This window comes from Anguilla anguilla, chromosome 1 (genome assembly GCF_013347855.1).
Source record: "Anguilla anguilla isolate fAngAng1 chromosome 1, fAngAng1.pri, whole genome shotgun sequence".
NCBI classification, from domain to species: Eukaryota; Metazoa; Chordata; class Actinopteri; order Anguilliformes; family Anguillidae; genus Anguilla; species Anguilla anguilla.
The window spans coordinates 59195952-59219640 of NC_049201.1; the positions used below are offsets into that span (position 1 = coordinate 59195952).

Below are 23689 nucleotides of genomic sequence, written 5' to 3' on the forward strand. Positions count from 1 at the left end.
TTTTAAAAGCTTTCACATTTACCCCCCTAAAAATACTCTGCTGTTTCTTGCGCACTGAAACACTAGATTGATTCAAACGCAGGTTCCCTTTTCAGCAGGAAATGGAAAGCTGGACTCTTCCTTCATATTCATAGTAATTATATACGCTCACTTTTGCATGAAACATTTCTGCCAATCTGATGGCCAGATATCCAGAATTACGTACCAGATGGCATACAATGAGGCAGAGCTGGCAATTACCAAGAATGTGCAAATGGAAAGAGGAGGAATTCTTTGAGAACCCTGAAAAAGTGTTATACAAATGCATTTCTCATTTTAACTTTGCAGGTAAACAGAAGGCTGCGATAATCTCTACCCATATTTAACTGACATTAAAGCTGGATTTCATTTCAAGCAACATTTTAAAACCATTGTTACTTTCCTCCCTCGCTCAACATTTCCTGTCAATTTCAGTTGAATCATCACACTCACAACACTGTATAAGACGACAGAATCCCTAGCAGCTAGACCACACCTAAATGCTGTTCTGTTGTAAGCACAACTGTTCCGGAAAATAAAACTGCTGTGTCTGAGGGTGGCTGAAGGCGGTGACTGACCCTTACCTGACAGCAGCAGCTCCATATGACTGTTGGTCAGTGTAACGTTGACCCTCCCCGTGGTCATATTAAAGCTTGTGACAGTCAATGTCATTGGGTGCTTCCGGCCTCTGTATTCATATGAGCCTTTCCAGATGTAGTCAGGAGTGAAGACATCATCAGGCACTGCAATAGGGAACATGGCAATTTACAGTGAAAAGGGCCCTGTTACTGTACATCCTCAAATAATAATGGCCACGCTTGCAGACTGCTTAATGGTTTAAATAATTAAATATTTATGTCATTTAAAAAATGTGTAACCACTGCAGACTTTGTTTAAAGGTTTAAATAATTGAATATTCCTGTAATTTAAAAAATTGCAATGTGACCATAGAGGTGATATAATAGAAAGGATACCAACTTGAGACTGCATGAGCCTCTGTGAAAATGACACATTTACTGATAATGCAAAACAATAAAGAACAAGGGAACAAGAGGAGGAATTAACACTTAATTAAGAGTCATGTTGCTTACCAGTTATTTTGGGACTTGGTGTTCCTGGTACAGGTTTAATTGTTTTCTCAGACAATTTTGAGCCAGCTAAAGTAAAAGAGTAAAAAAAAACCATCCTTAGCATATTCCTTCTCAGTATGTACTCTCTCACTATATCGACTCCTGAAAGTGAACTTCATTTCTCACGAGGCTGAAGATGCATACCTTCCAGGCTGTTGCTAAAACTGGGACTGGCGCTCTACAATTGACACGCATAGTGACAGAACAGCAGTGAACAGAAGAGATCAAAAAGCTTAAAACGGAGAGTGATGCAATGTTGCTACATGCTGCCAAACCTGGAATTCATATGCTAGCAAGAATACAATTATCAATGAAGAGATTCGTCAAAGCCTAATGTCAACCATGAAACAAAAGCAATGATAATAATTGTTGCATTTGTGATTCTGTTAATACTGATGTTTTAATAAAGCAAGCATTTCTTAAAAATTAATAGGTGAAGAGAGCTACAATTAGAATGCAGAAAAACGAACATTATGGAACATACTCAACAAACTATCATGCCTGATGGTTAGTTGTTGCCTTAAATCATTTGTGTAAAATCACAAACTAAATTCAAGTGGCTTTTGCAGTTACACAACTGTATTGTTAATTATTATTCAAAAATACTTTTAATAAGCTTTGCCAGTTATTTTAGGTTTTGCATGACATTATTAATCTTAAGTCATAATAGTTTGTTTAGTGTAAAATGCACATAGAATGCGGCCTGATCTATACATGCTTTACTCTGCTCACCAACTCTATGCACAGGGACAGTTACACGGATAATGGGATTTACTCAAGAAGGACATGTTCCTGGATCAACAGCCACTGTTGTTCCTGGAACAACACTCCTATTGACCAATCATTTCCCTCTGATGTCATCAGTGCTGTGCCGAACAACCCCAAACCCCTGAGCCATTTCAAAATTCCGTCCAAATTGCCCCAGTTTCCAGAGAGATAAGCACATTTTGTGCACCATAGCTCTGCATTTCTGTTTGCGAAATTTTACAAAATCACAGATTTATTGAAAATATTAGTGGCACCTTATTTCCATCATTTGTACTGTATATATGAGCACTATTAGTGGCTTGCATTTGTAGCTGAGGAAGTGCAGTGACTAACTGAGCTAAGATTACTAGCCTGTTGCTAAGTAACACCTTACAGTTCTCAAATAAGCAATAACGAATCATAACAAAAACATGATAGGCTAATAAACTTGCAAGTACTTATTAATGAAATAATTAATTACAGTACTAAATAATATTTAGATTAATTATTTGGTAACATTTTAGTCGCTAGAAAATATTGCCCATATTCAGGATTGAATTCAGGAGTGTTGATCCCGGATATACTGTATGTGCTAAGGTTGATCCAGGATCATCATCGGATCATCTATGCTGAAATAGATTTGCAGATGTTGATCCTTGATATATTTCTCAATGTTTATCGAGGATGATCATCACTGTGTTGATCCTGGACATATTTGCAAGTGTTTATCCAGGACGATCATCACCATGGTAATGCTGAATAGATTTTCTCATTCTGGATATTTGCCGACGTTGATCTAGGATGATCCCCACCATGTTGATCTCATATACTGGCAAATTATTATCTGGGGTGATCATGACAGTGTTGTTTCTACATTTTCAAATGTTGATCCTGGACAGACTTGCTAATGTTGATACAGGATTTTCATTACCATTTTCATGGATAACAATACATTTAAAAAACAAAGAAAACCAATCCACATTTTGAAAACATTATTTTCTCTAAAACAACTGAAGGTGGCCCTTATATTACTTATTGTGAATAATTTGGAATTAAAAAACAAATGTGACATGACAGAAAAGCAGGGCCATCTGGAGAATTTTGAAATGGCTCAGGGGGAGGCTGTTCAGCACAGACTGATGACATCAGAGAACAATTATTGGTTAACTGGAATGTTGTTCCAGGAAAAATAGTGTTGAACCGGGAGCATATCCCACTTGCCTAAATCACATTGTGCCAGTATACACATCTGTGTTACACCACACTTCTACCAGTTAGGGTGCACTCGGCTGCACGAGTTCTGTTGGTTAGTCATAGCGGGGAATTAGATCTAGACTTGTAGCCAGAGGGTTACAAGCTTTCATGTCTGGTGGGAAAGGCCTTGTGCTCCTCACCACGGCTTTTAACCTGAGCTAACTGCTTTAGTACATATCCAGCTGTATAGGGAGATGACATATAAAATCCTACTTCCAACAATCCAAATCCAATTCAACTGTATGTTTCCCTGGATAAGGATTACAAGCAGACAAAGTAATAACCTATGACAGGTGCTGCAGTTATCTTTTAAGAACACAAGGCCCTGTATCCACACTGACGGACCAGAACACATTAAGCACAGCGTGTTTCAGCAGCTCACCTCGGCACACTGGCATTTTCCCAGTCCACATCCCGTCGGACCTGCACACCCGATGCTCAGATCCCCCAGAAAGGAAGAAGCCATCCTGGCAGCTGTAGACAAGGGTGTACCCAAAGCCAGGCAGGTCCATTCCCACCACGTTCACATGAGAGGGGCTGTCTGGCTGCTTGCAGGAGTGGGCTGAACGGAGGGAACACAGGCTCTTATGAAACCAACACAAAGTCATTCTTTCTCCATTAAACCCCATTACAGGCAGGTTGGTCAGCACAGGCCTGCTGGTTTGCTTGTTCCATATCTTCAATGAAAGGCGCAGCTGTCTGGAATAATGCCTTAAATCGCCTGAAATCCAGCAACCAGGAGCTGGACTGGCCTCCTTCAAAATGGACAAACTTCAGAAACTTCTGTCAGTTGACAGAAAATATGCTTCTAACACTGTATCATTGAGATTTGACAGACATAAGGTGGAAAGGCTGAATAATGCTTCCAAGTGATGTACTGAATTTCTCATTTTCTGTTTGTGTGCGGTGCACATCAGATGTCTGGAAACATATCACACAAAGAACATCTGAAGGTCAACAGCTGCCCCAAGGAGGATGTAGGCACTTCACTGTATGCTCTATTCTCACATGTGTGGCTCATTCACAATGGACTGGATGAATTAAATCTAAAGAAAATAGAAAATGTGATTATTACTGTCACACCTTCAGAACATTGACTATTCATGTAAAATTACATGTCCTTGTGAGCTACCTTTGCTTTACATTCTGATGATACGAAATATCAGTGCCAGCTAATTATTAACAAGTGAATAATGTAGCAGGTTTTCAATATTTTGAACAAGAAAAGCATCATTACAACTTACAAAAATAAAGCACAAATATATACAATGAATAAGAATGGCAAAAAGTTAACAATTATTGTATTTTTTAAACACAACAATTGAACTTCTGCATAAAACATATAGCTTAGTATATAATATACAGTAACACAGAAACCTATCAGCCTTTATAAAATTATTAGTCCATGCCCACTTTTATACTAAATTATACAAACCAGATATTTTTTATGGTATTTTTAAAATAATATTTTATGATTGCTGTGCATATTGACAGACTGAGCATCAACAGTAAAAATAAAAAGGATGATAAATGAACTCATGATGCATCATCTTAACTGTAGTATCATGCCAAAAAAGAAAATGCCAAGAAAATGTTGTCATTTCCATAGCCAGCACTAGAGACAAGCTTGGCATGTAGTGGGATGAACTGGCATCCATAATTTTCCATTGGGGCCATTTCCGAAGTCTAAGAAATAAAAAAAAAGAATGCCCTTTTCATCGTGTTGATGCTGACAGACCGTGCACTCTGCACTAGGCCTTGTTCTACGCATCCGAGCGCTAGCGAGAAAATGTCATTTTAGGAAGTTAGGCATTACTGTCAAACTTGCGTAAGTGACAGCTTAATTTTTATACCTAAAAAAATTGTCATTTTAGGCTTTTTGATAACCCTCTGAAGAGGTGGCTACTGGGAGAAAAGCATTCCTCTGTCATTCCCAAAAATAAAAAAATAAATACTGAGGTCTGTGCTATAAATCAACATATTTTTTAGGTCTTTGGAAGATTCTCTAGACATAGAAATCCACGGAAATCCATGTATGAGCTCCAATACCATGCATAGTTACATCTGGATGAGTGATGTGAGTGCCCTTATAAAATTATCCATCATTATCCATCATCATTATTATCCATATAATTGTCCTTTTCATTTATATTTTCTTTTCTTTTTTTAATCAAGGAATGACGTTTTTTTTTTTTTTTTAATGTCAAATCAAACTCACTGACTTTATCATTGCTGATCATACTTTATTATATTTATGTACTATTTTTGTCAGTAGCAATAATGACGATGAAAATGAAAGACAGAAGAACAATTTTCAGACAGCTGAAAGCACAGAAGTACAAAAAAAACATACACTTGAGTATGTCAAGCATACTGGGCTCTTCACAATGGGATGCCCAGATTCGGCCTGACCTTTGCTGCACGGAGGTTTCACAAGAAAACACATACATAATGTGCTGACCTTCTCCTCAAAAAAGTGTTTTCCCCAGATTTTAGCCATAGTTGTACAAAAAGTTCCATTTAGCTCATTATACCATCAAGGAGGTAAAGAAGAATACATTTATAGGATCTGTAGAATACTTAACAGTCTAAGGCTTAAAGTATCAAAATGTGATTTTGGTGATTCAAACAATTATACACACAGCACGACACAATTATAATTGGATGAATAAATTCCAATCTGTCTTCCGAAATCAAGAGGCAGCTGTTAATGCATCATGTCAGCAAAGTTTCTCCTGATGCATTTTTCATGACTTCTTACTTTGAATGCCACAATGACAGGGAGAGTGTGTATAATCTCCATATTCCAAAAATACAGGAATGCAAGGTGACACAGGGACAAGCCATCTTAAAAGTTTTTGTTTCCCAGAACAATCCCTTTACGTTGGCAAACATTCTCAAATTTATCAGATTATCTGGATATCAGTGCACATAATTTTTAAGACAAATAAAGCACTGGAGGAACATTCTTATTCCATTTAAGTTTATCCAGTTTGGATGGGCATTTGTGTTAACTTTACCAAAGAATGTATATAGTGCCATGTAGAGATCCTCCTTATCGAAGTAAGCAACAGGAACTGGGGCAAATTATCACAACAGCCAAAAACCTGGAAAATGAGAGTTATTGTGTAGCTGTTGAACATGACTGCCTACATGCTATCAGTGCTAAGCAATGCAAAAACCTCAGATGCTACAACTTTAACTAGCAAGTTAACAACACTGTGTGCTAACTGTTCATTAGCATTCAGTTACATTATGGTTATGGGACAATCACATCTTTTTGATGAGAAGGTTTTTGATGTTACATCCAGTATATGTTATTTTCACGGTCTATATTATGTCTGGCATCATTTAAAAAGAAAAATGTTTGTGCGTGTGTGTACCTGTATGAAATAAAGCAAAAAGCTAGGAGTAAGGATATAGCGATTTTCAGTGTATGACCCTTGTTTGACAACCTATTTTGGTATTGTGACCTTTTGCCTGTGTGGATATCCAGCAGTATGCTTGCAGGCAGACCACTCTTTTACACTGCCTGCGTTGTCTGTAACAGCTATATTTTCAGACCCTCTGTGTGTCTTAGTTAGACTCTATGAAAGAGCTGGAATTTTTTCTCTTCTGTTCGTTTTCAAATTCAAGGCCTGGTGAACTCGCTGAGGGAAACACATTCACTGTTGTTCAGCGCATATATTGTGCATGTTTCCTCCCCCCCAGGGGCCTGGCTCTCACTGGGCTACAGCATGTATAACTAAAAAACCGTAGTCCTCTTCTCACCGCCATAGCCTCTTTGACTTGCCGACAGCGTACTGTATGGCTGCAAGCGTTAAGTGAGAGAGCCTACAGTAAATCACCCTGTGTGGTACCTTCTCACTGTAAGCCCTACCAATGAGCTTTGGCTTGACTGGTAAGTGTGAGAGTAGCCCATGGGTTCTGAGGACAGAAGGCAATTTTTGACAAAAGTCAAATCTTCTTATTTATAATTCTGTACATAGGGTGGTCTGTGTTTATTTATTGATTTATTATTATTATTATTACATCACAAGCCTCATGTATTATTGATATACATATATATTTAGATTGGAATACAAATTAAATGCATTTTTAAATTAATCTATAGAAAAAGAGAGAGGCTAGAAAGAAAAAGGAGAGATAGACAGTGAGCACTTTAGCTGAGGATTCACATCAGTGAAATATGGCCAACAAAATATTTTTATAATTATTTCATGATAAATATTGTTAAATTTAGAAATATGTGGTAGAAAGTGTTTGTTATTTTTGTCTGGGCATGCAGCCACTCTTCATTTGGAAGCCGGAGAGCCCTGTGGCAGAACGCTCTCCTTTCTATGCAGAGCACGGCACATCTGGGGAAATCATGCGCCATTATGGAAATCATTTTTAAAATCAAGTTTTCTTTGAGTTTTTCCTCACGACATTAATTTAGGAGCCACTTATTGCACCTGCCGGGCAGGCATTGTGAAATGAGCGCTCTCCGCTGCCACAGGTGCAACAATACACAGCCTCATATCGCCGAATTGAACAGTGCTCTGTGTGAGCCACGTCGGGTGTGATTACATGTACATTTATCAGTTCGGAGGCATGGCTATTCTGAAGGCTTTCACAGCCGCAGAGAGCGCAGCAGCAGACACTGGGCGTGGAGTTCTGCAGGACTACTGATTGCAGAAACTCGGAAAAGGTCTCGGGGCACACTCGTGCAGTAAGGCCGGGGCACAGGAAATGCAAAAACAATGAAACACACCGAGAGGTTAATAACAAAGTTACTCCGGAGAGTGCTGCGGACTCACGGATGCATTCAGGCTGGGAACCGCTCCAGGTGAAGTCGGGCTGACACAGTCGGGTGGTTGAGCCCTGTAGAAGGTAAGAGGGCTGGCACTGGAAATGTATCACACTGCCCACCTGCGATGGAGGGACAAATGCATTACTAACCACACACAATTACGCTTGATTTATTTAACCTTTAATTCACATTGAGACTGCAAGAGTGAGCTGAAAAGGTACGCTGTCGACCATGCATATTCAAAGGAACAGGTACTAGCATTATAAGACCTGGCACACACAGCAATACCTGTTCTTCTTCATCACAAAAGAACAGAAATTCTTCTTGGAATATACATTCATAGAGGCTCTATGAAGCTTTTACCTCACATTAATTTCCGCAACAAAATAACTTTATAAATCTTACAAAAGCACTTGCTCAGGAGATTTTGTTAGATGGCTGACCGTAAGTCAAGGCACATCATGACTCATACCTGAGAGTAATATTTAATATATCATACGTTATGTCATCTTTCATAAAGCACTGAATTTACTTTCCAGTAATTTAGATTTTCATGACATGTCAATACGGATGGTTTAATGCAGTATATTCTCAGGACAATATGTGACAATATTTTTCTGTCCCCCTCTTGTGAAGTCGCCTGTGCATCACAGACCTGAGTGCTGGTGAAACAGATACCTCTGTGCTTAACAATGCTTTCTGGCTTAATTATTGTGAGCCAGAAAGCATTATTAAACATGCAGTCTATGAATGCATCATTATTACAGTGGTCATTATGATAAATACTGGAGACATGGGTTATCTAAATGACAAGATGATAATATCTTCCTCACTTCATTAGAACGTCATTATAATTTGGTGAATACATTCCTGTTCTGTTCAGTGCAGGGCTAGACAAATGATTTATGACAGCAGTATGTGATATTTCAGTGTTTCTGTGAAACTTGGTCATTATGTATGGTTTGAGGTTTTACTGGAAACAAGCTTTGCAAAGTGGCTGACAAAATTATTACTGTGAGTACAACTTCCCGACGATCTGGAAAAACCTTGTTCAAAGTTATGCATGTGGCAAATCTGTTATTATCTCTCCTCAGAAAATCAAATTAAAACTGTGCCAAAGGCTGCTCTCTTGTTTCCAGGAGAGGTTTGTGTGTGAGCATAAGGACATAAATGATCATGTTCGTGTGGATCATGATAAAAGCGCTGTTTTTCTTCCCATCGAGCAGATGCACTGGGAGATGGCAGTGTGTATCTGCAGGTCCTGCTGTGATGGAAGCTCGTGCACAGGCAGCCCCAGTGAGACTCCATAAGGACACGGCCAAGGAAGCAGACAAACAAATGCCTGTCTGCCGCTCTCCTTCCCCGAGTCCTTATCTACTGTCAGTTGGCAACGCTCACTTGCTGTCGATGTGCTGATTTTCAGGCAAAAAAATAGTTATCTTGCTGTTCAGAACCTAATGAAGAACAGCCTTTCCTCCGGCCGGCTTTTCTAGAAGAGTAAAGTGTGTGAATGTGGTATATGTATGATGTATGGCACATACATGCATGCTAGGAGCGTGGACTTGTTGACTGTATGACTGATAATAAGGGTGATAATAAGAACCTCTCTTTTAACATTGGTAGGTGACATTTCTTTGGTTATTATCATCAACATACAGTACATAACATAAGTGTACATATAAAATCTAGGATAAATAATCCCTCTGTAATGTCACGTGAAAAGTTAAATGCAATTAATCACAAATGGTACAATTATCCAAAAGACAAAAAGCTGGAAAACATATTTTAATGACAGTATAATATTAATATCTGGACTAGCCATGAATCATGAACAATATTGTGCAAAACTGCATCAACATATCTACAGGTTCCTAACTGATCAAAGTTATAAAGCAGGAAATTACCTCATCACAAATCAGAAATAGCTAATCCCCCCATGTTTTTTTATCTTTACAAATGTTGCAACAGAAGTATATTGCATTCATTTACAGAGCCCCAACCACAAATTTGCCCAGGGAGCCATTGCTTCCTAAACCAAAATACACTTTTTGGGTACCAAAATGCCAAATGAGGAATAAAAGAAAACTATTATAAACGAAACCCACAACTCTCTACCGTCCCCCTTTCTACATGTAAGGCTGTTTGCTTTCTGCTTCGTCTTTCTCACTAGCCTTCAGGTTGTGAAAGTGAATATACTAGCCTTGCCTGTCTTTATGTCACTTTAAACTGAACATCCACAAAAAATAATTGGGGATGGTATTAACATGTCATGTCTTTCACCCGTTATTCAGATTCAGAACCAACCCTACTTATCAATTCACTACAACACCTACAGAATGTGCCTACAGTATGCAATTATGTTATATCTCCCAGATAACCACTGTACCACAGTCCTTTATTACTGAAATGTAATTTGCATTTTTATAAAGCAAGCTTTGATAGCTGGAAGTGAAAAATGAAAACAAACCATGGACACCATGTGTATTCACTGGATTGTTCATGTTTTGACCATCATTATCAGACGTCCACATTATTTAAGAAACAGAGAGGTGGAAAAGTACTGGTACTAGTAAAAGTACTAGTTTGGCTCTGTCCTCCAACACATTGGATTTGAAATAAAATAATGCATATGAGATTAAAGTGCTGACTGTCAGCTTTAATTTTGAGGGTATTTACATCAATATCGGGGTAATCCATGTAGGAAGTACAACCCTTTTTTACACAGTCCTTTCATTTTAGGGGAGCAAAAGTAAAGGGACAACAGGCTGCTCAACTGTTTCTTGCCAATTTGAGTGTCTTTGCATCATTAATTCATGCACAAAAAAGATAACAAAAGGACTAGAGTTTCTAGGTGTGAAATTTGAATTTAGTCTGTTGCTGTTATCTTTCAACATGAAGACCAAATTAATGCCAGTAAAGCAGGCTATAAGAAAAATCCATATAAATCGATCAGAGACATAGCCAAAACATTTGTCGGGTCCAAATGAACTGTTTGATACGTTGCTAGAAAGCAAGAACGCACTGATCGACTCAGAAGCTGCAAACAACTTGGTAGATCATGGAAGACCACTAATGTGGATGACTGAAGAATACTTTAAATTGTGAGGAAAACCCCCTTTTCAACAGTTGAACAGATCAGGAACACTTTCCAGGATGGAGGCACAGGTGTGTGAAAGACTACCATAAAGAGAAGACTACATTAGCATAACCTCAGGGGGTTTTCTGCAAGATGCACACAGAATATATTGCAAAGAATAAGCTATTTTGAGTTCCTGTCTCCACTAATGATCAACGCAAATATTTTTGGCCAAATTTGCAGCCAGTTACATTGCAATATGGAGCTCTAATTTAACTTTCTATGGTAAAGGTACATACTGTGTAATATTATTTCAATGGCAATACTATATCTCTGTGTTGATGCCCCTCTAGCATAATCAATAGTTTTTGTTTTATTACTGACTGCAAAATATTCTGGTACATTGTGACAAGGTTACCCTTGCATTAAAACCACATTTTCCTGGCAGATTGAAAACCTTTTTTAAAATACCACTGTGGGATAGTAATCACATCCTTAAGGACTTGATCCCCTTTACACTCAGTCAGCTCAAATTTTAAGAAAATGCCAAAGGGGCGAAAACATAGCTGACTGTCATAGCAAGCCATCTGCACTGCTCCAAATATATACAAATATTTAGCTTGTTTACAGGACTTAAGCATCCCTGAAGCTTTTTTCTAAGAATAAAAGACAGCTTGGACCCTGCGATGCACAGTAAGAGGTGCTTAAGCCTGCGAACTAGGAAAAGTGTTTCCATTTACACAGTGATGGGAGAATGGGGCTATGCACCCCAGAATCTGTGTGATCTACCATATGCTGTCAATCTCAAACACAGCACAGGGATTGCTCTGAAAAAGCAGAGATGACGCAACACTACGATGTGTTCCAATCGGCGAATCAGTGATAGAGTAATAGTAAGTTCTATTTTGTAAGAGTCAGTAGAATTTTAAGCATCCTCGCATGTTTTGTTTCATAACAGCACAAGAACCAAACTCCACAGTGAGAACTTGATTTAAGCAGTCAGATTTAAGTATGTGGATGATTATGCTAATAATGCAAAACACTCAAATCTGAGTCTCCATGAGAACTGAGAATGAGGATCAAATTGCATATGTAAACAGGACAAATTATAATTTATATATTTAAACCATAAGCTGTTTAAGATTCAAAGACTGTTAAAGGATATTACATTCAGAAACATACAACCAGGCAGTTTCAAGAACACTGGAGAAAAAAAAAACCCTTAAACGACCTTGAGGTTCTCGTATTCACAATTAACCAGTTTCAAGGTCTTCAAGGACATGTGGAAACACTGTATTGCACTATTTTTATGTTATATAATAATAATTATGCTATTTTTTACTTACACCTTTTTACTTTTCTAATTTTCGTGTTTTAGTTTTCATTTTATTTTTCATTATGTGGAAAGGGTGTGATTTCTTAGAATTGTCAATATTACAAGAATGGCAAGTTACAACTGAATTTTCACAACTATGTTTCACAGAAATTAAACAAGCCATGTTTCAAAGCAGAGCACTCAGCATTTTCCTACATTCATTAAAATAACTTGGTACTGTTTTTTAATCTTGCCAAGAGCGTGCAGTCTTTATGTGTGTGAACACAAGTTTTAATATTGGCCAAACTAGTAATACAGAAGCCAGCTAGTGGGCGGGCTTAGCAGCAAAGTGTCTGATAACATGGTACTATAGGATTTTCAGTTGCCAAAAGCCTTCTGCTTTTTATTCACAGACTAGTTGTATAACTACTTTGGTAGTGAGTGTCTATTCATGCAAGCTCTTGCATTACCAGTTTTTTTTATCCAGGCTTTGTGGTGTATTTGCTAGCTAGTTAGCTACTTAGTACTTACTAACTTAGTTACACGTTCTATGTTTGTTTTCCCAGGACATTACAGTCAAGACTGTGCTGGCTGCCAGACTCATTGAATCATTGAGAATGCATTTGCAATTTGTGCACAAAATGTTAAAAGAGCTCTGCATTTTACAGACTAAATTCAAATATGATTTAACATTTTGTGAATGAAATACAAAGCACTTTTTATGTCGTGCACAAAATGCAGTAAGTTGTTTCTTTATTTTGCTACATGAAAAACATCTTGTGGCACAAAATGCATGAAATTTAAAATACATTTGGCACCCAATACTGTTTAAGTTTTCTAGCTGTTTTAAGTTATACAATGCAATGCTATTTTTAAGGTCACAAGTCATACTCTATAAATGTACTGTTTACTTGATGCCTGCTGAGATTTTTTTTTTTTTTTTTGCTGTATCAGCAATACTCTATTTGTCAGGAACCTATCTTGGTTTAACTCACAGGGAAAATGGGGATAATTTAGTTATTTCAGTCTCTCCTCTGGGTTCAAATAGAACTGCATGGAAATAAATCACTCTGATAGGCCATTTAAATGGTTCAAAATGAAGCCAGTTTTGGTGAAGTAATGTTTACATAAGGAATTAATGGGCTCAATTCATTTTTAGAGGCATTTTTTTTGCATTTTGTTTTCATACTGTCAGTTCAGGAAAATGTAGACATCCCCTGTTCTCTTCCAAAATTTCATATGGAGGAGATGTTGATACAATTGTGGATTAGGCCGGGGGGGTTAATACAGTTCTGCTATATTATCATAGATGCAGCACGTCCCCCCCCGCCCCGTTTGCCCCCTCCCCAGACAGTCGACGCCTCTCTCCAGACGGATGGCACCCTTGGCAATCACATATGCTGGCTAGAACCAGCCATGGACTGGGCTTATGAAAAAGTTTGATGACCAATTTGTACAAGCCTCTGCCTGAAATTGAGAAATGAGGTGCATCAGTTACACCTGATTTATGACTGTAATGTTTCTTTTTATGCCTTTGTTTCCATTCTCACGTCAAGGTTCTCAAGGCGGGAAATAAAGCATCTATATAAAAAGTGATTCCTATTCTCATCACATCATTGTTGTCGTTGTGTGAACATTGATTATTAATGCTAGCCGACAGTCTCAAATCCCACACATAACACTGGTAATGGGGTGGACTGTTTAAAAAAAAAAAAAAAAAATTCCTTATCCTTTCTTTTAGGCCATAGTCTCTAGCACATTTAAAAATAGCATACAGAACAGAACAGAGCTGAAAGCTATTCCACATCACTCACCTTGAAGCCCGAGGTTCTGTTCAGAGAGCCGTGCCGAGGTGTTCCAGGGTTCTCACATGTAGTGCGGGTTGGTTCTAGGGAAGAAGAGAACAGAACTCAGGTCTGATATTGACACATTTCTACAATTTACAATATACAGTAAATGTCTTCAAGACTTTAGAGGTCATGCCCAGTGAAATGTCTGAACGCTCAAACCCTCTGTTGGCCTGCATGTTGATGATATAAATGCATTCAGTCTGTTTTTGCCTCCCATACAAAATTTCTGTTTTCACAGTGGGTACCTAATGGAGAGATTTGATTTCAGTTGGCCTTCATTTTCCCAATAATCCTAACAATACGGACTTTGTTCCTCAGACATTCTGACTGCTTGGGTGATCTATCAACATAAGCTCCGGGGCACTTTCATCAACTGGAATTAAATCACAAGTATTCTGCAAGACAGAAGACAGTGGCTAATCAACACTTCTCTGAATATACTGCAGAATTTGAGATGCAATGAAAAAAGACAGAGGAAACATTGGAGCAAGTGAACAGATAACAAAAGCACTTAGTAAAGCACTTTATCCAACTGGTGTCACTTAAATTGATTTATAAAACTTCTGTAAATCATGGCTGTCCTCTAGCATCCAAGAGAGTCCACCTCACAAGAGCATAGCTTTTACACTAAGGAGTGCGTTAAACAGAATGTACTTAAATACAAAGCATGTATACAACTCCCCTGGAGCAGAGGGTGGGGGTGACACAGAATAGGAAACATCCTTGTCAGCATTTTTGACTGTTGCAGTTCTACCTCAAAAACATTGTAAGTTTATACTTGCAAAGAAACACTTTTGAAGTTTCATTCAGTTTTATCCTGTCACAGCTATGACACCTGACTAATGTCATAGAATTTCAAAAGCCTTCTAGAGATTAAACCCTTTTCCCAGCAGTTTACCTAAGAGACATGTCTAATTTGAGCCTGAATCTTTAAAAAAAGGCACATGGAAAATGGCTTACCTAGCGTAATGAGAATGAGGCATCAAAAAGCACAAAATGGATGACACTATCATCTCCACTATTTGATTCAATGAGTTAAAGAGATAATATTGTTTAGTTGGAGTGCAAAGTCTTTTGATTGGTTTGTACAATTAATAAAAGGCTCAAATGTACCTGTCCCATCACTAGGTGCAGAGAACACAGATCACTTGGCCATCTCAAGGTTTTTAGGTTTTTATACCAAACATTGTAATGGGGTTTTAGAACAATACTCAATTTTTACTATTATTATTATGTCAATGAGAATGTATTTTGCGGATAGTGAAGCAAAAATGAGTTGCCCCTGGCAGTTGATATTTTCATCATGCACGGTCTTGAGTGCTGAGACTACCCACCCCCCTCTTTACAGATTAAAGCCGTGCATGGTAACAGTTCAAAATCATCACACGCTTTTATCTTATCAAAGAGCATTGTTGCGTAGGCAAGCCTACGCCGGAAAAACTCCTCTGCAAAGCATTTAAGCAGGTCTGCTGAAAAATGGCCTTTAGGCAGCAAAAAAGTACTCGAGTAAACGCAAGGACAAATCAGCTTACAATCATTCAGGGAAAAGCGTAAAGTGTCCCCACCCCTCCTCCACACGGAATCACGCTCAATCCTGTTTCCTCCCCTGGCTGTTATCTATGTAAGCGCTCCCCTGACGCGTTACGGTACCTATGCATCGCGGCTGGGCCCCGCTCCAGGTGCCGTCGGCTTGGCAGATGCGCGTTGTGGAGCCCACGGGGATGTAGGGGGCGCTGCAGCTGAAGGACACCTCCGACTGGTAGATGAAACTGCGTCCTTCCCTCGTACCCTGCACCGGAATGCCGGGGTCCCCACAGAATCTGGCTGCAAAGATGACGGTACTGAATGTTTAATGTCTGAAATGTGCCAGGATGCTGCAATGCGGCCACATGGATTATACCATGTTATATGGCACTATGTATATAAAAGGCCCTAAATCACAATAAATCCACAGGTTGTTTGATTCTTATTTGCCCCATTTCAGGTAATGACGGCTCGGGAACTTGCTTTACTTACTGTCCTCGGTGCCATTCAGGCGTGCTTTGGGTTAATATGCACCCGGATAAATAAATCAAAAGTGTTGGAATTCGGAATTACGCATACACATCAAATGTCAAGCAACTCTGAATTGCATTAGTGAGACCCACAGGAATGTGGATGCCCAGAGCTAGGAGGCACCAATTATGACAGAGATAAAAAGGAAAGGATAAAAAGGCGGCATCAGACAGAATGTGGCTTCGCTTGTTTTTCTTATGGAGTGCTAAAATATTTATGCCTAGCACTTATAATTATTATATTGAGTTTTTCTTTTTCATTTTCTGACTAGACCATAGCCTCAAATGATGTTATTACTACATGATTAGGTCAGCTGAAATCATCTGTTTAGAGTCCTGAAGCCAGCAGAGTGCTGATGAACAGATGCAATTCCACAACTGAGACTTCGGAATGGACAGAATTGTTGATCTATTCGGTGTATTATGTACCTTTGCTATTCTGAGTTTCTTTGCCATTAGCTATAAATGCTTGCGTAATTCACATACAGCTCTTCTTTTTTTGGGTGTCTAGCCAAACTTCAATTGTTATTTTTTTGCCTGCATGACTTACCAACAAGCACACTTTTCACTGCCAAAAAAAACAAAAAAAACAAAGAAACACAACGAGGATGTGACTTGAATCTAAATATGAGGAATTTAGCTAAATTTACGTTTTGCCACACACACACACACACACACACACACACACACACACACACACATACATACATACATACATACAAACACACACACACACATACATACATACAAACACATAAACACACACACACACACACACATACATACATACAACCTCTGGAGGCATAACGGAGTCAATGCTTTACACTATGAACCTGTGAATGCACTTATACTTACCGTAAAGCTGATGTGTAAAGTGTTAGAAATACCTAAGTAAGTACATAAGATATTACATATTGCAAGCAAAAACTAGGTCAGTTGAAAACACACAGTGAAACTGAAATAATTTCACAATACTGAAATAACCCCTTAAAGACAAGAAGCAGTAAGGCTGAATCACAAAATGATGGGAGGTGTAAAAGAAGAGTACAGCACAGGAACAGTAATCAATTGCAAAAAGGAAGAGGAAGTGACTCACGCAGGCACTGAGGCAGATCACCACTCCAGGAACCACTACCCACGCAGGTGAGGACTGCAGGAAAGGACAGCTCATACCCTGCTGAGCAGCTGTAACTCACACTGGAACCCCACTGAAAATCTGCACCCTCCACTAACCCATTAGAGATTGTAGGGGGTGAGTCACAGGTCACAGCTGAGGGCATAAGAGGACAGGAGGGAGAACAATTACGCTTACACCTGCCATGGAACAATGTTTGGAGCTGGAGTTGGACTTGGAGTTGAAAGAGATAAGGTGAGTTTACTGAGAATATACTTCAACAATGCAACTACTGTGCTGCTGAGCGTGTATTGTCTTTGTGGTATATGATGATGTACACAGTACAGTGAAATATAATGAAATCACTTTGATTCACCCAGTATGCATAGCTATTGAGTGAATCAAAGGTAGAGGTGCCTTGGATCATATTACTTTAGCCATTACATTTGGAGATACATCAAGAAAACCATGAAAAGTAAGCTTCGTCTCTCGAACACCTACCCTCAAATACATTTTCATAAAAGGGATTAAAAAAGTGAATTACAAGAGATTCTTCAGGTTGAGTTTTATCAGTAGAATGTGGGGACATTATCAAAAGGAGCAGTAGGAAATTAGCAAAAGGTAAATTCTCACAAAGAGAGAAGTGGCTGTGCGGTATAGCTTGCAAGGTCATGTAGTAGGCAGAAACTCGATTTTCAAGCTTTATACGGTGCTAGATACTGTTCTCGTCATTATTCCATGTTACATAAAATATTTCTTTTGAGTCAAAATGCTCTACTTAATTATTATTTATACATTTTTCCCATGGCGCGCAGGCAGGACTGCCGCCGTGGGCTATGCATGGCAAATTGTGGTCACTCACTCACGGACGTTTAGTCGGACGCATGCGCAGGTGGTGCCAGCTAAAACGTGTCTGCGGAAGTGAGTTGCGCCGTGGGTCTGGACGGTTCCGTGCTTGTTAAACAATTTCATCAAAATGATCATCCTAATCAGTACTGTCCAGCTGGGTCGGTAGGCCCGTCTCACTGCTGAGTCCTCCCTCACTCTTCACTCTGCAGGCCACTCGAGTGGGCACCACATCACAGGAGCGCCTGATTGACAGGAGGAGCCCCACAGAATGAAACCCTCCCTGGGGCTCAACACATAGCCAGTGCCTCAGTGCCCCAGTGCCTTAGCAGGAGGAGTCAGCGGGCGGCCCCCGGCACAGAATTCTCATGAACAAATAATTCAAATTCTGTTCTGACGTGGAACACAAGACTTTGAACACGGATGGACGTTTCTGACAGCTAGTGCCTTTCGTAAAATGCGTCCTTTCAGATTTCTTTGATGTTTTATGATCAAAGAAAGGGGCACCTGGCTTCTCATGAGAAAATGATGAGAAGAAGGAAATTTGACACGGGTCCTCTGTACATATAGAGGTAGAGACGGCTAGAGCTGATTGGCTCCTGAGTCAGTCTGCTGATCTCCTTGCACCTCAGAGATGGTGTGATGGAGCTGCGGGCCTCTGTTTTCAGCAGAAGGGTTTGCCAGTGCAACTGAGGTTACGGACGTCACATTGACATTTTTATTGGTGTTACCTGTCACCTGACATGAATCCCAGACTTGGTGCACCTTGACCTTATTTACCACAGAACATACATGAAAGCTAAAATACACATTTAAAACAGTGTACATGCACAGTTTGTTGACAAAGATGCCATACATTATGAGATTTGTGTATTTAGGTGATCTGAGCCACACTTACAGTTTTGGGCTATATTTCAACGATCTAAGCGCACGGTCTAAAGCGCATGGCGCAAGTGCATTTAGGGCGTGTCCAAATCCACTTTTGCTAGTTTAACAGCGGATAATCTGAGCGCAAAGTAAGGCGCATGGTTCAAAGGGGTTGTACTTAGACTCTTAATTAATCATAGGTGTGTTTTGGGCGTAACATGAAATAAACCAATCAGAGTGTCATCTCCCATTCCCTTTAAAATCCAGGTATACTTGCACCTTGGTGGATTGCTATTATAATGGCGGATTTGCCAAGTAGTAGGAAAGAACGCTTCTCTGCAGAGGAAATGGCATGTATTTTAAAAAAATATTGCACGTTGTGCACCCGCCTATATAGGCGCATATTACTATCTAAATAATGTGCCCTTAAAATAACAGTAAAATACTGCGCCATTGACTTAAGACCAGGTTTTTGTTGGTCAATCGCGCAATCGCTTTCCGCTGCCTCAAGATAGCAATGCACCAACATTGCGCCTGACCACGCCTCATTTTAAGACCAACACGCCCATGGGCGCTCAGATGGGCGCAATTTACATTTGCTATTTAAACAACGTGGGCGCTGGACGGGAAAATGACAACTGCGTCGGTCTGAAACTAGCAAAGACACTTTGCGTTGCGCTTGGCGCCGCTTTGCGCCGGGTGTAAGACTGAGCCCTCTGTGTTAATATGAAGCAGTGCGTCAGAGAATGCCCGAATGGCGAGGAGGATGTACCTGTACAGGTGGGCGTGACTCCACTCCAGGTGCCATTGAGAGTGCAGGAGCGGGTAGCAGAATCGGCAGGATCCATGATGAACCCAGGGTGGCACAGGAATGTGACATTCTGCCCGACTGAAAAGTCGTCTCCATACCTCAGACCCTTGGCTGGTGTCCCTGGGTCACCACAGGTTATCACTGCGGAAACCACACAAACGCTTCTTAACACAGAGAACAGAATGTAACCGGAACATGGTGATCACGGTCTGCTTAATATTTAAGGCTATAATTGTTTTACATTTTGAAGAAAAACATTACAACAAAAGTAAAAATATAAACAGGAAATCCTTTGGTGTAATTGTTTTTGTGAATGCAAATAATCTTAATTTTAAGGTTTTTTTATTCACTCTTTATTCAGCACTATACAGTTGGGTTTGTTCTTCATTTAATCTCTTATTTACACTATTAGGGTGACCACATATTAGATTTAAAAGAAGAGGATGGGGCTGACAGCTGTTATGAATATGATACAGTCTAAGGAATACAATATAGTCAGTTTGTTTGTTCAAATACAGTCTATGGAATGAGAAAAACATAACAGTACATTTTTAGGAATGAAAAATCTAGCCTGGATATATATTTTTGGTCCAAAAAAGAAGAAATATCAGGGCAAAAGAGGACATCATGTCACCAGTAGTGAGTGCCATATACTGTCTCTGCTGAAAGTCAATTGACACAATATTCAAATATACACCTTTACGGGGGATGTGTTTTAAAATTAAACAAGAACAAAACGTGCATACAGTGGCATTCTGGACCTTGACACCTCCTACACTGAACAGACAATTAAAACTTAAAATTTCAAGTGAGAAATAATTGTGTAAGACATCAACTTTATGCAGTTTTGGCGGAATTATTGAAACCCAATAAGAAGTTAATTAGCAGTGAACTTTGTGCTTGCTGTTACAGCAGAAATTTGGGTTTTGTTTTGCTTCCTTTATTCCTATGAGATTTGTATGACAATGCAGTTATTGATTACAACACTTCACAACTATTTCTAGTAGCATTGTTTCATACAGTGAAACTTAGTTTTGAGTCTGTGCCCCAAAATTCCTATTGCTATAATTCTGTGAGTTATATGCCGTGTTACATTTTCTCATCTGTAAGTGCATATACTTTACAATTTTTTTTAACCTTCTTTCATCATTCTTTTACTTGTATTACACGATTAGATTTCTCCATTTGGTTTATGTTCTGTGAAGCCCCTTGAGATGCATTCTTTGTTGTTATTATTATTATTAGTAGTTAGTTTATATTTCTCATTAATTCTTGTGAATTCTTACAGGTTCTTGTAAATCTTCATAGGAATGTCTACTGTATAAATCACTGTAAACATTACAGTTCAGGTACATAACAGTACTTTATGAAAGTAAAGACTAGATGTTAAAGATATAATTTTCAAAAGAGCATACGCAGTTACACAAGTGTAACCTGCTTTTTTTATCAACTCACATTCAGGTCTCAGTTTTCAAGCTTGCTGAAATGATACTTTTCTGCATCAAACTGAAAATGAGCATGTCATGGGAATTGCATATGTAAAGTCTGTTTTCAAAACAACGTTATTATTGCTCCTTTATATTCTTGTGCCAGGGTCATTGGTGTACATCTTAATCATGTAAACAAAGGTATGTAATTCAGCTTCCAGTACCCGGTTACTAAAAGGCACAACACAGCAATCAAAGGTAACTATGGTAATCACACCACCTAATATTTCTGCACATTCTGCACTGCTTCGTGTCCTACAGTACATTGGTGCCTATATGTTTGCTTCTGGGTTGCCGGTGCTGCATGTTTTTGCTTTTTTAATTTTGTTGCTGCTCTGAACTTCTCTCTAAGATCATCAGTACTGTCTCTGACGCTAAGGCAATGATAGCATCCCATGCTCTGTACATGATTATATAGCTGAAGCTAATTTTTGATGTTATATCCTTTGCACACATAAAAACATTTTTAACCCGGAAAACTATAGTATCTCTTGAAATCTTGACACTGACTCCAGAAGGAAAATGGAATATGTCTAGTGCATGAACATGGAATACGTTTATGGAATATGTTTTCAAGTTTCCTAGCATTTGTTTCCCCCGTTTTCCCTTGCTGCAGGCACAGTGTATAATCTATTCAACAAATGTACAAATTGAAAATGATCAGGTCCAAAAAAATATACTGAAATTGTACATTTCTGAAACCAAACGAGTCTTGTAATACACAAAATAAAAAGCAATGTCACTGTCAAATTATATTATGACCTTTCAAAACTGTTCCAGTGGGCAAAACAGATGACGCTGTTTATGTTGTCAGTGATACTCTCAAGAGTAAAATGCATTAAAAAAATAGTTTTTCATTTATTTGCTCAAAAATACTGCTTGGGCACTTGCATTTCTTCTGTTAAATGGTTTTTCATCTAAAACAATCAACAGTATGACTACAGTTAGAGCAAACTGTCGGCACATCACTATTTCATCCTTTCTAATTGTCTTTGTATACTCGTTATGCCAAACCTTTCATATTCATACATTTACACTCTCAATGCAGGACGAGCTGCAGCACAAAGATATCAGCAATTCATGTATTCCACATAGCTATAAAGTGACTGTAGCAGCTAACATAAACTGCAGGAATCACAAATCACATTAAAACAACCAATTTATGCAGACACAAAGATATCCCCCAGGCAGTATTCCTTTTATTCTGAATGATAGATCTCACTGTTACCGTAACATGTAAAAATCAATGTTAGAAAACCTCTTTTCCCATAAGTCTCAAAAGCTCTCACATCAATAATCAATGCTGCAGATCTTACCGATGTCTCCAGCGGCTGCACATGTCCTCATATCACAGCATATCACTCAAGCAATTTTAGATATATGAGACATTGAATAAGTAAGACTTCAAGTCATGCATCTGCTGCTCACTTTGCATATAGTGTAAAGGCTTGCAGATTGATATTTAAAAACTGATTAATTCAGTATTAGAATTTTGAACAAAATTGTCATTACATAATGCAATGAATACATTTCTTTAGATTTGAAAAACAGGACACTATCAGAAAATGTGTTTTTAAATCCATTCTTGTTAATGTGCATTTCAGTTATCTATTTAGATAGTGGAAAGATAAAACTGAGTGCATGTTTGATATAGGACTCCTTTTGATTGTAGAGCGCTCTCCTTCTCCTGACGAAACCATGCATATAATATTTTACCTTCTGAAAGGATATGCACTCTTATCTCAAATTGATCTCCTGTTCTCACCATTATCAGTACATGCATTTGGAAAGCTAAAATTCCCTCTTAATGTCTCAATTCACTCAAACCCTACTTCATTCATATTGGATAACTGCTTGATTCAGCTATCTACAGAAAATGGAAAATGTATTTTACTACCTTTCTTTACATCTAACAAATGCTGAAAGATTTTTTTCTCCCATTGGAATTAAGACACTTAGAATTAAGTTCACAGACCCATAACTTACATATATAGAGAGGTTTCAGAATTAATTTCAAGGTACCTATTGCATCCTAACTAAAACCAAGATATACAACCAATTAAAATAGTCAATAACATAATCTATTCTGAATTTTAAAATTTATTATTCTAAAATTTAAAGCTAATATAAAAATAGTATAAAATTGTCCAAGTAACCTATCCTATCTCAAAAACACAGATTTCTTGATCTTTTTCACCCTCGAAGAAATATTTTAATAAAAATAATATAATAAATGATTTGTGTGTACAAAACAACAGAGATTGAATTAAGTTGTGTAACTTCCATATATTTAACATAAAATTCAAGGGAAATGAAGAAGGTAGCTTT

At 38.5% G+C, this 23689-nt stretch overlaps 1 protein-coding gene across 2 annotated transcripts in view; it reads right to left on the bottom strand.

Moving 5' to 3' along the window:
• Window positions 1-23689, bottom strand: part of LOC118235160 (CUB and sushi domain-containing protein 3-like) — a 211847-nt gene that overhangs the window by 5772 nt on the left and 182386 nt on the right. For both annotated transcript variants that reach the window (XM_035432226.1, XM_035432235.1), the window contains exons 56-63: window positions 19836-20015; window positions 17333-17506; window positions 15833-16006; window positions 14147-14220; window positions 7949-8060; window positions 3532-3711; window positions 1110-1175; window positions 603-761 (exon numbers count right to left, since the gene is read on the bottom strand). In XM_035432226.1, coding sequence (XP_035288117.1) covers window positions 603-761; window positions 1110-1175; window positions 3532-3711; window positions 7949-8060; window positions 14147-14220; window positions 15833-16006; window positions 17333-17506; window positions 19836-20015 — 1119 coding nt within the window. The remainder of the gene's footprint in view (window positions 1-602; window positions 762-1109; window positions 1176-3531; window positions 3712-7948; window positions 8061-14146; window positions 14221-15832; window positions 16007-17332; window positions 17507-19835; window positions 20016-23689) is intronic.